Here is a 16,001-nt window from a genome sequence, read left to right on the forward strand (position 1 = left end):
ACCCTTAACATGCCATCCCCACATGTGAAACATGTTGTTGGCGGCAGCGGCACCATGCTGTGGATATGCTTTTCTTGAGCAGGGACAACAAAGCTGGTCAGACCTGCAAAGAAGACAGCGATGAGGACAGAGCGGTCGTGAAGAAAACTTTTTAATTTTTCAGGAATTGAGGCTGGGATGGAGGTTAACTTTCCAGGAGTATTAAAAACCCTAAACAGGGGATATTTAGGTATTAGACCTAAATTAAACTGATAACCTGTGGCATTAAACGTTTTTTTTTTTACAAATGCTGTATCTGACCTTGATGTGTTTTCCAAAGTACATAAAATGTACTTATATAGCACATTTCACAGACATAATCACAAAGTACTTTGCACTAACAAAACATAAAAACAAGAAAATACTTCAATTAAATGTAACAGTCTGCTAAAAGCCTGTTCCCATAGAAATCTCTGTTTCTTAAGAATTAGTGGAGTTCGTGTGGTGCAGAGACAGCAGGAGAAATTTCCAGGGCCTTGGGGCCACAGCCTGAAAAACCAGATCTCCACGAAGAGGAATTGGACAAATATTCAGAGTGAGTCTCTCTCTCTGTCTCTCAAAACCATCTACTGTTTTCTTTAAACTTCACAAATTACACTTTTTTTGGTATATCATAAAAAAAAAAAATATTAAAAAGTATTTTTTTTGTCCAAATAGGAGTAAATATAAAAAAGTTCATGAGGCAATAAACAGTTATTGAGGTTGCAGAACATGTTTAGAGCGAATTTGTGGAAATTTATTCCAGAATTGACAGGCAAAACATAGGATTGAGAGAGGTGCAAGACATGTGGCAAAGCTCCATAGGTCGGGAATTGACATAGGGCTCCGTACATTGATCGTGTGCACTACCCCTGGACCATCATGATTTCACAACACATTTAAGCTTAAATTCTGTGTGTTTGATTTGTATTTGGAAGTCTGACTGGGATAAAAGACCTTTTAATGTTAGAATTCAGACTTGGAAAAGCAGGGTTCCCAGAGCCACAACCCTGGGAACTCCATGCATGGGAACTCTGAGAACAGTGTTTGCATTTTAAAATGTAAATTTTAAGATGGAAGAAGTTGGTAGGAAAGACAGGCATGCAGGAATGGCTGATCAGACCATGCAGGAGGAGACAGACGGGTCTTGTATGTCTCTACCTGCACCGTCTGGTCTAGGCAATGCAGGCAAAGGTTGACTTAACCAGATACAGCCATTATGTCTCCACCATGAGCAGAGTGAGAAACAGTATCCTTAGGAACGATCTGAACCAGTCGGTGCACACAAGCAATCGTTAAGGCAACTAGAGAGGGCAGAGCAACAACAGGTCCACAAAACCGGCAGGCAGCGCGACATAAACACTGGGGAAAACATGCAGGCACCGAGATGAGACAAGACGTTCTGGCAGAGAGTGGATGAGAGAGGCAGGTATATGTAGGCGGAGTCCCAGATGGAATGGATTGGGCTAATTAGCAGTGGCAGGTGAAACTGATTATGGAGGGTTGATGGTGACTGAGATGAGCATAGACATGGGAAGGATAATCAGTCCAAAACACAAAAACCCAAATCATAATACCACTTATTATCCTGCTGTTTGTATAAAACAGACAACGTTAAGGTGCATTCACATTGGCGCCACAGTGCTGCCACTTTTGCTTGCTGTCGCTCACCTGACATTATCACCTGCCATGCGAACGGCATTTGCACAGCGGGCGACAAGCCAGAAATACAGTTGTCCAATGGTGCTATCCCGTGTCGCTTCCACTTCTCTGCCCCTTCCGCCCTTGCCACTCACTCTTCTGCAAGCTTGGTCCTTTCTGGACTTGTCTCAGTAGTAATAATTGTTTAAGCCATGCAGCTCAGGCCGACGGCAGACCGACACTATCAGCTTGTCTTCCATGTTAAATGAAAACAACTTCGTCTCACAAAAGTTCAGCTTTTTTAACTCCAGCAACTGTCGCTTTGCATCCTTCACAGGTTTCGTGTCGCTCTGGCTTCGCTTTAATCGGCAATATCACACGTTTTGCGTCGCTATAATTGCCTCTGTGGCTTTGCCTAGTATCACCTTTGCGACACGTCGCTCCCGTGTGGCACCTGTGGATAAGTATGTCATGTAAATCTGTCGCTCAGCCTGTCACATTCGCGCGCTCAATGTGAACACACCTTCACAGGCATAAATATTTATTTGTACTTCTTATTGCGTCAGTCATGTTTATTTGCTAATAATAGTTAGCATGTACGCAGTGCATTGATTAGAAAATCCCACTGGTTTTCTGATTTGAACCAAGAAAGCACTCAGCCCTAGTGTGACATCATTTTTCTCTTTGGCATCAGAGACAAATCGATCGCAACGTGTGCGATGGAGGAAGACAGTTAACATGGAGAAAATCTGAACTGACGTGACAAAAGTAGCAAACATGCTCTACAGTAAAACATAGTTAACTTATCAGAACCTAATTGGCTAATCAGAGCAGCATGTCAAACACATTTGTAAATGGATGCATTTATGATTGAAATTAAATGTCCACCATACATAATTAATCTTCATGCTACTATTATCAACAACTCTGGACAGAGAAAAAAAATCAGTGCTGTTATATAGATGCTGTCACATTTTTAGAAATGTAATCAAGAGTTGTTAAGTCTCTAGATGTCCAGCAGTACAACAAACCTCAATGAGGAGTGTCCCTGCTACAAATGGCTTCAGCCAAATTCTAGAAAAAACAGAATAACTGCAGCCCCATCACAGCCTTTTGTTTTTATTTTGCTTCAAGCAGTTTTATCTGTATGGTCTCTTCTTACTAGATGTTGTAACATGTACATTTTCTGCACCTTTAAAAGGACAATAAAGTCTTTCATATAAAAATCAGCTTTATAGAGGTTCTGCACTCCCAAGTAATATTTTAAAGAACCATGCTTTAAATGTAAATATCTCAGAATGTGATTTTCACAAATGTGAAGAAGGACCTGAGGGAAAAAGAGTTGCATGATCTCATCCGGTGCCAAAGAAAAGGTTGAATGTCCTACAGATTTATTGGCCAAGTCTGGTTTACCAGAGGGACAGCAAGCAGCCCCAATGCCCCTCTTATTTTGATCATTACTTAGGTTTGTAAGGACATATTTTTCATTTAGGTACTGTCTGTCCTGCATACTAATTGCTCACCGACACTCTTTAAAAAGGTATTATTTTCCAAGTGACCTTTAGAACGTGTATGTAATAAAGCTTCTTACTGCAACTGTAACCCATTTTACTACGGAAAAAGCCCATAGTTCTCCAAAAACACTTTGCAAGAAAGAAAATGCCCAATAAAATTTAATGATGTTTCTTTATTAACTGGGGATTCCCAAACATCTTTCACTTTCAACCCATATCCCTGGTTTTAAAGCGCCCATCGTTTTTACTACCGAAATTAAATGTTACAGTTGAGAACAAAAAAATATATACAATGATATCCAGGTTAATGGCCCCAAAGCACTTTTGCCCATAATAACCTTAATAAATAATTTTTTATAACAGCAAATATTTGTGCATCTGCAAAACAATATAATGTATAGGTTAATGTTTTTTTTAAATTACTTCGTATAACCAGCTCTACCTATTCACATAAAAATCTTAATTTCCCACATTCTAGTCTATCCTTCACTTCAAGTTCTTGATAATATCTAGATATACTGCAACCAATCTATATTCTGAGTGTTAAATGACAACCCAGCCTTTGAACTGCAGATAAAATAGCAGTATAGTTACAATAACCCTGGTGGTTGAGTTATAATCCTCAAAGTGCAGACCACAAGTGACAGCTACTTAACTGTCATGCTAAAATGTATGTTGTCTATACAAATTCTACTGGATTTCATTAGCATATGATTTTAGAGAGATTAAGTAAAATGTTCATAAACCAATCAATCTTACAACCCCTCAAATACCAATCCAAAGAGTAAATATCTTTGCTTCCTGTTGTGCGTTTTCTATTACATATTAAAATAGAAAAAAAGAGGAGGATGTTCATAATTCAAAATTTACTTAAAATCTAAGAACAAACACGAGTAAAGAGCAGCAATGGAATCATGATTCATGTGGTTTACTGGTCATAATTATATTTATTTTCTACTGATTAACTAAATAAAATACACAGATAAAGAAAATTGCACAAACTAATCAAACTACTTTCTACAGGATGCCTGTGTAAATTCTCAGTTATCCGGGTCATCCAACCAGACTCTTGCTGAGTTCTTTCTGAAAATGTTTCGACACCTATCCTGAGCTCTTGGTTAGGTGTCAAAACGTTTTCAGAAAGAACTCAGCAAAAGTCTGATTGTCCCTGATTTAAGCCTGTTTGCTGTTACTTTCTAGAGGGAAAGTTTGAACAAGGTAGCAAACATAAAAAAAACACTAATTAAACTTACTAAGTTAATCTAGGAGATTTTCTGGTTTTCAGATGCATAACAAAGGTATTTCTAATTCTACGTTTTAATTTCTATTTTTTTAGGGATCTCACAGAATTGTCAAATTGTTGAGGTTAAAACCAAATAAAAAACATAAATAATCCATAAGCTGCTAAAACTATTTAGAAGGTATAAGTGCATTAGCAAATCCCACCCTACATTAAGACCTGATTGCATTGAACCACCCTAAAAGGAAAAAAATGGGTTTTAGGAAAACTTTTAATATTTTTCCTGAGCATGAATGTATCAGGCTAACATGATTGGCAGACAAAATATCACGTTTATAAAAGTTGTTTCACTTCAAAAAAAAAAAAAAAGGTAAATTACACTAAGTACAACTAAATCAGATTTAGCTCATATGTGCAAAACTATGACTCACTAAGTGATATTTTTCAGCCCTGGTCGGCAAGGCCCTGCTTCAGCACACCTGATTTCAATTGGTGGCTGATTAACAGGCTTGCTATTATCTGAATGAGGGCTGTTGAAGCAGAAAATCTTCTATAATATCCAGGGCAGCGGTGGCAATTATATAAGAGTTGCATACAGTAAGTCGGAGGTTACAAGGATTATAAAAAGGAAAATTAAGGAAAAATGACCAAAATATTGGAAAGAACATTAAAAGGAAGATGATTCTATAGAATTCAAAAGAAGGTATGAGAAGTTGGAAGAATTTCTGAAAAAAAAAAAAAATAGAATACAGCAAAGGATCATAACTAGGCTACAGCTGGGACACTGGGGACTTAATTCAACATTACACATAATAGGGAAACATGAAACAGGAAGATGTGAACTCTGTGGGGAAAGTGAAATAATAAAACATGTAATGTTTTACAACCGGAAATATCTGAGAGAAACAACAGAATTATCAAGGGTTCTTGAATGTGTTAAAGAACCTTATAATCTTATAACTGCCATGATTCTTCTATGTTTATGTTTTGATTTTCTTGTGTTTCCTGAATCATGCCTTCTATATTTTCTTCTCCTTCTGTGTTTGGTTATGTTAGTTCTTACCTTTAAGGACTGGTTAGTGAATTTTAGTCATTGAATAGGTTCTTGATTTGGTCATGTTCATTTGGCTGGATTTCCTCTTGTGTTTCCTCCCTGTCCGCCCATGTCAATCATTCTCCCTTAGATCTGTGCCTTTATTGTACTCGGCTGTTGGCCATAATCATCTGATTACTCACAGTTGCTCTCCATGCCTCCACTCCTCACTCTCCCTGTGTATGCAAGCTACCCAGTCATCCCCTCTAATTTGCTGATTCCTCCGTTAAACTTCTTCTAGTATATCCCTTGCTCCTTGGTGGTCCCTGTAAGTTAATTTGTTTCTGTAATAGAATCCTGTAAACCATTATGATATTGTTCTTAAGAAAATTTTATTTAAGATATAAGATTATTTTTCATTATTTTATGGTAACTGGGTTAATTAAAAAAGAAGAACGTTTTTTTTGAGTGTATGAAGTATGCTTCTGTTTCACACTACTTACCAGTTAATGTGATATGTACCAAACCTCCATTAAAAATAAGGAGTGTGCAATGCGGTATTTAGATCACTAAACTTCCCCTAATCTGTGCTTTAAATATGTATTTTGATTACAATTTTTTTTCTAAATGAAGTATATTTGTTTGATTTTGTTTCTGATTTGGTCTTCTTAGAAAGTTTTAGTAAGTGGGTCAAACTCTGACCAGCAATTTGAGATGTTATGAGCTATGTTTCTTAAATCGAACATGTTTTCCCTTGATTAGTTTCAGATGTAGTTTTTGCCTCTATTTTGTTAAGTCCCTCACCAGATATGGAGTGATAAGCAGCTTTGGTTGGCGCAGGCTGCAGCATGAGTATGCAGGACTGGTTGTTTATAATGTGAATACGACTCCTGTTGTTATTGATTCTGTCCGAGAGATGAGCCCTCTGGGTTTTTCTGATGTTTATGCAGGAGAATGGCGATGCTTGCTAAGTGGGAAAAAGACAAAAAATCAATACGCGAGGTGAAGGGAGTGGAGTGCCAGGCATCTCTTAGTTCAGGACATCTTTTAAAATTCCAGTTTTTCTCCTCTTTTGAAGCCCTTCTGGGGTCTGGTGTGAGGGAACACTGATCTTCCTCATTTTTATAACTGCTGAGTTAGAGGTCTGTATCGGTTCAGGACTTGTAGCTGAAAGGATACTTTACAAGTCTTTACATAAGGCAAGCCTTTCTCTTTTGGGAGTATTATTTTACTCACTGATTTTATAAAGTTTTTCACCCTATACTTAAAAAGTATTTTGTACTCATTTTTTAATTTTTTTTTATTTTCTCAAATTTGAATCTTTCTGACCATCAAAGTAATTATATCAGACAATGAGTCTAAATAAATACAAAATGCAGTTTTTCACAGATGGTTCCATTTAAGGGAAAATAACGACCCAAACCAACTTGACCTATGTGAAAATAAAATTGTTCACTGTTAATCAATTAATTGACTGTTTACCCCCATTTTTGGTCAAATTTTATTGTCCATATTTAGACCTAATTACTGCCTGACCCATAGTATCAAGAAATCATTAAAATATCCGCCAGGGAGGTATTAAATAACAGCATTAAATAACAAAAACATGTAATTGCAATACCATTGCTAAATCTTGTGATGGTGGTATAGATCACAATCAACCAATTATTTTTTTCCTGACTATTTTCCTTGCTGTTCCTGCATCACAATGTCCTCATCTCCTTGTCAGTGTTAGCATCTCAGCCACTGAGGCTGAACATCAAGGGCAGTTAAAGTCTATTTAATGGTCCCAAAATATCCCTAGCATGAATAATGTGCATGCATGACACTAGAAATAATATTATTTCAAATATTGGCTATCATTTAGGCAGTCCTTCTCAGTTGTAGATTTGCACGCATTAATAATGCAATGATAATTGAGATTTTATATATCAGGTTTACAAATCCAGTTGTAAGGTTTTGAAAAGGGGCAAAAGCTGCTGATCAATAAAAAAAGACAGAAAACCCTGAAGGAGATTATCAGGTTATTTGTTTGCCACCTGAAGCTTAAACATACATTTGCAGCAGGTTCATAATCCAAAGCACATTAGCAAATGCACCTTTGTCTCAAAATAGTCCCCAAAATAAATGTTTTAGAGTGGAATGGTCATTTACATTGTCGATTAAGTGTCACAATCTCCAGGTATTTTTATTTTTATTTTCTTTCACGATTAATGCCCCTCTCCCTCAGCTTTCTGCTTTCATTGTTCTCAGCTGTTGCTCATTTACTCATCTGATTATCTCACCTGCTCTCCGTGTTTTGTCACCACTCCCCTCTCTATATAAACTTCCTGATTTTCTCCTCTCTTCACCAGTTCCTCCTGTTATTATGCTCAATATCGTCATCTCTTTCATGCTTTCCCATACAGTATTTCCTGGTTCTAGTTCTTGTCCTATATGTACCGTATTTTTCGGACTATAAGGCGCACTTAAAATCCTTAAATTTTCTCAAAAATTTATAGTACGCCTTATGTATGATTACCATACTTGTTGTGCTTACTGACGGATTTTATGTGGTACAATGCACTCACAAATCTGTCAAAATGTGTAAGTACGATTTTGGTAAGCAACAATGCCGCTTCACTTAATAGATATTTGGAGCATTACGGTACACTGTGTCACTACATGATCGGCCCCGTAATAGGACCTCTAAGCAGTCTACAAGACTGCCTGACTGTAATGTCTAAAGTAGTAGTTGATTTGTGTAAGGCAGCCATGCCTGGAGTACCCACTAACAACAATAAACCAAGTAAGTCAATTGAAGGTTTATTTTAGCCTTATGTTAGAAACAGGGCTGTGTAGTCCAACTACGCTCTCTTCCCAACAGAGACAGATAGCTCTCCCTCTCAGGCAGTATGTGTGTACGCGGAGGGGCGGAGTGATATTACAAACTTGGGAAGAACATTTAATCCACTTTATAATCCGGGGCATTTTATGTGTGAACATAGACACACACAGAGACGTTAATTCACAGTGCAGCATATAATCCGGTTAGCCTTATGGTCCGAAAAATACAGTAAGTTATCTTTCCACATTTGTTATCAAATCATTTAAAAGGCAGTCTGCCTTTGCTCTTGGGTCCTTTACCAAAATCACAAACATGATATTGAGATGCTGTAGCATGATCTTAAAAGGATGTTTATGATTGCAAAACCTTGCAAATTGACTGGCTTTTTAAACATAAAAAAATTTGCAGTAGAGGAATGGACCAATGTTCCTCCACTGCACTGCCAGTTGTTGCAAGGGTAGCATAAACAGGCATTAGGTTTAGAGGGGAATTGCTTACATAACATTAGGCCTGGATGGTTTAGAACATCCACAAGATCCGTTATTTTGTATATTTCCAAAGATCCTTTAGCGCACCTGTGTCATGTCTGCAGTCATATTCAGTTTGGGGTGCAAATAAAATATCTACTACTCACATAATTCCAAAAACTGAAGGTTTCCCTGATAAATCAAGTGCATTATCACAATTTGATTTTCATGTTTTATTTGAGGCAGTTTGACTTTAATGTTGCAGCTAATCAGCATAGATAACATAAAGCTTTAACTTCAAATGCTTGCAGTTAAAAAAAGAATATTAATGAGAAAAATTAACTGCTAATTAATCATTTGAAATAACTCGTTAAATGCTAACAATTTGCCTCAGTAAAGCAAAAAAAAAAAAATGTCAGTGCAATTTGCAGAAACTGGGCTGACTCACATAAATCCTTGTCAAATAATCCTAGAGTGGCTATAGAAGGCTGGCTCATCACCACCAGAACATGTATAATGCCTCTGGGTGTGCAATGCAATTTTATATTCATTACCTCACTGACGTATTGTGCTGATTCTCTACTTGTTCTTAAATATTTAATACACTGCTGACACTTACTGATGACAAGTTTTAGTTGGCAATGTAATCTATAGAGGTGGAAGTTTGGAATAAGTTCCTGAGCACATTTGTTTTAATAAGCCTGACTATATCTTTATATATATATATATATATATATATATATATATATATATATATATATATATATATATATCTATATATATATATATACATATAAGCATAGTGTCACTAAGGTGAAGTTAACCTAAAACATGATTGCCAATTAAAAAAAAAAAAAAAAAAAAAAAAAAAATATATATATATATATATATATATATATATATATATATATATATATATATATATATATATATATATATATATATAATTGTTTGCACTCATGTGATCCCCATCAGTTTTCAGAATGCCATTGTTACTATGATAGTGCCTCCATGGAGAAAATAAAGAAAACAAGGTTTTGAATTGCAACACACTGAAAATTGGCTGACTTGAGAAAGCTACATTAAGAGGAAAAAAATATTCTTTTACGAAAAAGATGTGCTGAAATTCTGTTTAGAAAAAAAAATCTCCTGAACTTTTTCTGAAGATCTTTAGAAAACTGAGAATAAAGCCACATTTTAAGTACGACTCACTTTAGTAATCAGAGAACCATGTACATTATATGGCTATGATATAGTGTGAGCAACGAAAAAAGGAAGATTGATTTTAAAATCTTCTGATGATCTCTTATGTGTTCAGCGTGAAGTGGTAGCACTACTTTCTTTTGCACAGTAGTTTCAAAGTTGGTAAATTTATACCTCAAAATACTTACTACAAGTAGTTATACAAAGTATTGACAAAGAGAGGCGAACCAAATATTGCACCCTTTACTCTTACCTGTACTTGAAAATAAATGTTGAACACTATGTATAATTTTCTTTCCACTTCAAAACTATGCACAGCCTTGTGTTGGACAATTACATAAAATCCCAATAAAATACACAGAATTTTTCTTGTTATAAGGGGACAAAATGTGAAAACGTTCAAAGTTTATGAAAACCCTTGCATTTCAGCAGTGCTGCCAAAAAAAGAGAAATAAAATGGAAATAAGCCCCCTTTATTCAATATTGATTTACATTTTATATAAAAATTACTTACATTTAATACATTTTCTTCAAAATACAAGCAGCCAAACAACATACAAATCAAATACAAAATTATAAAATTTCTTATATCTATCATGGTCATCTTCAGCAGAAACATGTTTTATAATAACTCCTAACACCCTCTGTGACTGTGTTAAATCACTTCCTCGTCTATATCTTTATTTCATCTGTTGAAAGATGAGACCTATAGAAAAATATGGTATTAATCATCTGTCCTCTTAGTGAACAATACAGGAATCTGACGGCAAACATTCAACATGGGCCTTGAGTGATGTACTTCCATCGGAACTGGGTGAGCGGAGCTTGAGATCTGTGGTGATGGAGAAGACAGAACAACTGTGGAAATACATAGTTTGTGAGAAAAAGACTGTTGTTGTCATGTTACGGATGTCAATGAGGAAATCCAGCAGGTGCAGAGCAGAAAAAAATAAAAATAACAGCTAAAAGAAAATACTAAGCTTCAGCTCACTTATGAATCTTTCTGGTCTTTCCCGCACACATAGGAAACAAAACACATGAAACACTTTGCAACTATACATACATTTGCTTAGAAAATATGTAGCCAAATTGTCTGGTTTTGTCCCTCAAAAAGCAACCTCGTGTCAATATTCCTTTTAAACTAAATTCAGCTATTGGTACAAATTGTAGCACTGATTTTTTTTTACATTTTAACTGTGCACAAGAGTGGCTTATGGTGTTTTTTTTGCAAATCAGAAGCTTTACTTCAGTACAGTATACAGTATAGTGCTGTATAACTTTAAAATAAAAATGAGTAAGCAAACTGCATATGTAATTTAAAACTCTTGAACACACCAACAAGGACATTATGCTGATGCTAACAAGTTAAACTCAAGAGCCTCGTAGGAAATAGAAAAAATCTTGTTTCCTCCTTTATATTATATATTTTACACTGTGGTAAAAAAAGAAGTACAAAGTGTAAAGTTAGGCTATGCGGCGGTTTCACGAATTGTCCCCTCTAGTTTCTTTGGGAGTAGCTCTCTCCTTTCGTCAATACTGATGACTGGCTTCCGACAGTTTTGTCCGTCGATATAGATCTTTGCATACACAGGGTTGGAGTAATTCATAGGCTGCATGGGGGGGAAAAAAAAGGAGCTGGTGAGAATATTTCCAAAAATTCAATTGCAACAGAGACAATCTTAAAGTAGCAACAATGAATAATCTTCCCTATTTATTAATCAGTTGTAAATAGTTGAGGACCCCTACCCCACGTTAAGTTATGTAAAGTTTATTTTTTTTGCAATGTGTGGTTCCTCATATACATTACTGATAAATCTTCAGTAAACCACCAATTCATCTGGACTCGTGTTTGGGGCCTCCCTCTGGGAAGTCCAATTCCCACTCTCATTCTATCTCATTTCAGTTTCTAACACTACCAGTATTTATTTGGGTCCCATTTGCGTCTCCCATTTAGCTTCTGCTTGGTACTGAGGGAATTGAACGCTTAATGTTTATGAAATTATCTCTGCTGAAAACAGCTGGCTACTGCACCTTGAACAAACTGATCAGAACAGATTCTTTAAGCTTCATTTTTAAAAAGTTTTTTTTTGAACCTCAACGGCATAAAAATGTTTGCAGAAATCAGTAAGACTGTGCAGAGTAAAGTGCTTATTTTTTTTTTTAAATACCTGAGAAAGAAAGTCAATTAGTAGAAGGTTCATTCATGCTGCTTTAATGAATGTTTAGGCTTTGAGAATTAAACATGACAAAGGCTCAGTGAGAAGAAAGAAAACACCAGATAGTTGCTTTGTTGTTTAGAAAACATCCAGAAAGTCTGTAACTTGCATATCAATTAAAAGACGGAAGCCTATGGGCCCAATTTTTATAATCTACTTCAAGGTGAGTTGAGCTGAAATTAAAATTTTGCAGAAAGAAACTATATATAGTTATATGTATTTACTGTGCATTACATGGTTGCAATCATACCTTTTTCAAATTATGTGAATATATATTTAGATATGCACCAAGAGATCTGTCTGGTAAAAACATAATACCTAAGCCCTAACACATCACGCTATCCACAACACTCTTTAGCATGTAACTTAATATAGAGGCAAGAGAAATTTAAAGTTAACTATTTTCAATATTAATCCGGCTTTAAGAATGAAATCAGGGGAGGTACAAAATGTCTAAGAAGCATTTTGAAATAAAACTTTATTTTCTATGAAAGGATATTATCTGTTCACTCAGGCTGCCTTTTAAACAGGGAAGTCAGGCGGTTACATTAAGCAAAGATGCTCTGCTGCATAGTGTCTTACCTCTGGCTGTGGTACAAAATACAGGATTTTGACATTTTTGCAGAATTTTGGAAATATCAAATAAGGACCTACATTAGCGTCATATAATATTACCCTAAACCATGCTGATCACTAATATAATATATATTTTAAAAATGAATACAATCAATTGTTTGTATTTCGGGTTAAAATAGAAACCCTTGTTTACAGCGACTCTAGACTGACACAATATGATGTCGCCTGTGCTTTTAATATATAGATATATAATGACTGCTCACAACAGGAAGGCTAGAAAAAAGGATTTTTAATAATATTGATTATAATGCTTTAAAAGGAAATCAGAATCAGCTAAAACAGGTAGAAGCAGGTGAAAGCTTTTCAAAAACATATACTCAGGAATTGGCTGTATAACTCCAATTTGTGCACCTCTCCTCTATATTTACATACACTGAATCAAAAGGCCATTGTTTTCCCCCAAATTGACGTTAAATTAAACTTTTCCACTTTTGGTCAGTTAGGATTGCTACAATTATTTCTATTTGCTAAATGACAGAATAATGAATTGAAATTTTCTCATTGGTTTACTCAAATTCAAAAATACACACATCCTATACTAACTATGCCTTAAAATAATTGATAAAAAGCCCCACTAGTGATTTCAAACAGGAAAGGTTTAGTATGTTAGGCAGCAAATAAAAAGTTGTCTTTTTATACAGGGCATGTAAGCATTTGGTTTTATATATATAAGAGGTCTGTAATTTTCATCATAGGTACACTTCAACTATAAAAGACAAAATCAGAAAAAAACAGGAAATAAAATTGTAGGATGTTTAAATAATTTATTTGTAAATTTTGGTGAAAAATAAGTATTTGGTCACCCACAGACCTGTAACTTCTTCTTATGAAGCTCTTCTGTCCTCCACTCGTTACCTGTATTAATGGCACCTGTTTGAACTCGTTATCTGTATAAAAGACACCTATCCACAGCCTCAAAGTCAGACTCCAAACTTAACCATGGCTAAGACCAAAGAGCTGGCGAAGGACACCAGGAAGAAAATTGTAGACCTGCTCTGGGCCAGAAAGACTGAACCTACAATAGGCAAGCAGGTTGGTGTGAATAAATCAACTGTGGGAGCAACTGTAAGAAAATGGAAGACATACAAGATGACATGGATGGACCTGATGAATGATGAATGAAACACACTACCCCAAAAGGGACTCAAATTCAGCAGAGCCAGGTATCCCCCTGCTTAAGCCAGTACATCTCCAGGTCTGTCTGAGGTTTGCCAGAGAGCATATGGATGATTCAGAAGAGGATTTGGAGAATAGCATGTGGTGAGATGACACCAAAATAGAACTTTTTGGAACAAACTCAACTTGTCATGTTTGGATGAAGAAGAATGCTGAGTTGCATCTCAAGAACACCTTACCTACTGTGAAGCATGGGGGTGGAAACATTGTGCTTTGGGGCTGTTTTCCTGCAAAACGGACAGGAGCTGAACTTTTGTTATTGACCAAATGCTTATTTTCCACCATAATTTACAAAGAAATTCTTTAAAAATCCAACAATGTGATTTGCTCGATTTTATTGATCTCCTTATGTCTTTCATAGTTGTAGTGTATCTATGATGGAAATTACAGACCTCTCTCATCCTTCTAAGTGGGAGAAATTGCACAATCAGTGGCTGACTGAACGCTTGTACCACTGGGTGTGTGTGTATATATATATATATATATATATATATATATATATATATATATATATATATATATATATATATATATATATATATATATATATATGCATATGCAGTTTATTAGATGTTGATTTAAAAAATTAAGTTGAATTCACCTGTCCAGGAATAACCTCCTTGGGCACAGAGTTCATGCCCAAGTTGTGAGGGTCACTGGATTTTACACACCAGCCCTGCAACAAAAGAGATACAATCTTCTTTCATCATACCGTAAGCTTAAATTCTCACTGTTTTGGCATCACTATGTTCGAGGATCACAATCAGTCAATTGAACCTCAAATAAACAAAGTAATCAAAGCAAATAGAAACCTGCAAGATTTGAGTTTAAGTTAGTAATTCTTGGTTAATAAAGCCTGACAGTCCTTACAATAGCCAATGCCAAAGCTGGCATCAGAAGCAGCAATAGTGTTAGGCTTGAAGCTTCAGATGATGAGCAGTAAACCAGCAAGTGTGAGGGTGTAAGGATTTACTTGATATACTCAGTGTGGGAGTGAGGTTGAGAGCTACAGACAGAATAAATCCCCACAAACAAAGGAATGTCCTTTTGGCACCTTTAAACAAGCGTAAAGAATAGATCTACAAAGCCTCAACAATAGTGTATCCCAAATTACTCCATTACTATAAACAACACCATAACATATACTTCAAGAATCTCAGTTGAAAATGATAGTTCACCTTCTGACGTCTTCCTGCAATTAAATGTAGCTGGTACTCAAACTATAGTCATTAACAAGTGTGGTACAGATTTGCAACAATTAATGCAGACTGAATATGCTTTTCTTTTTAATTTTTTTAACAGTGCAAAAATTTATCGAGATCTGATAGAGGACAAAGAAACACATGGGAAAACATGCTGCAAATGTTCAAAACAGATTGCTAACAATAACTTTGCACTGCATAATGTATTAATATTCTGCTCAATCAAATTAAACTCTCATTTATGCAACCAGAAGGACTGTGTTTGCAAGTGAGCTTCTGGGAGATTTGCAGCTGCATCTATACAAATCCAATTAATCAGCCTCTGAGAATTTCCAATGAAGGGCATATGACAAAAATGTATAATACAATTATAAAATCTAATGATTATTACTTTAACAAGCTATTGGCACATATTTTCTTATCACTGCAATAAAGGTTTCCAGATATAATAGAACATGAACATCTCGTCATAAAGTGCCTTACAATAACATTAATAACTCTTGTACTTTCCTGAACTGGTTTTGTTACAACCAATAATCCCAATTTATTACATGTGCTAGACCAAAACAAAGTTGTCCTGAATTATTAAGTGGAAGAAAATAATGATTCAACATTTTTAAGCACTTTTTATAAAGAAAATTTAGAAAAGTGTAGTGTGTATTTGTATTTAACCCCTTTTATTCTGATATCCCTAAATAAATTCTGGTGCCACTGAGATTTTCCAACTATTAGTGAAAGTTTTATTTCACAAAACTGACCTTTGACAGTTTTGTTAAAAGTGAACCTTGTTGCTGTCTTAAACGTGAGATGATAGCCTCACAGAACCAT

General features: G+C 35.5%; 1 protein-coding gene across 1 annotated transcript in view; it reads right to left on the reverse strand.

Annotated features, from left to right (window-relative positions):
- Positions 1–10,395: 10,395 nt before the first annotated feature.
- Positions 10,396–16,001, reverse strand: part of lrp1bb (low density lipoprotein receptor-related protein 1Bb) — a 394,708-nt gene continuing 389,102 nt past the window's right edge. The window contains exons 90-91 of the mRNA XM_036139564.1: positions 14,573–14,647; positions 10,396–11,553 (exon numbers count right to left, since the gene is read on the reverse strand). Of these exons, the coding sequence (XP_035995457.1) occupies positions 11,413–11,553; positions 14,573–14,647 (216 nt within the window). The 3' untranslated portion in view covers positions 10,396–11,412. The remainder of the gene's footprint in view (positions 11,554–14,572; positions 14,648–16,001) is intronic.

The sequence above is a fragment of the Fundulus heteroclitus genome, chromosome 7 (assembly GCF_011125445.2).
Source record: "Fundulus heteroclitus isolate FHET01 chromosome 7, MU-UCD_Fhet_4.1, whole genome shotgun sequence".
NCBI lineage: Eukaryota > Metazoa > Chordata > Actinopteri > Cyprinodontiformes > Fundulidae > Fundulus > Fundulus heteroclitus.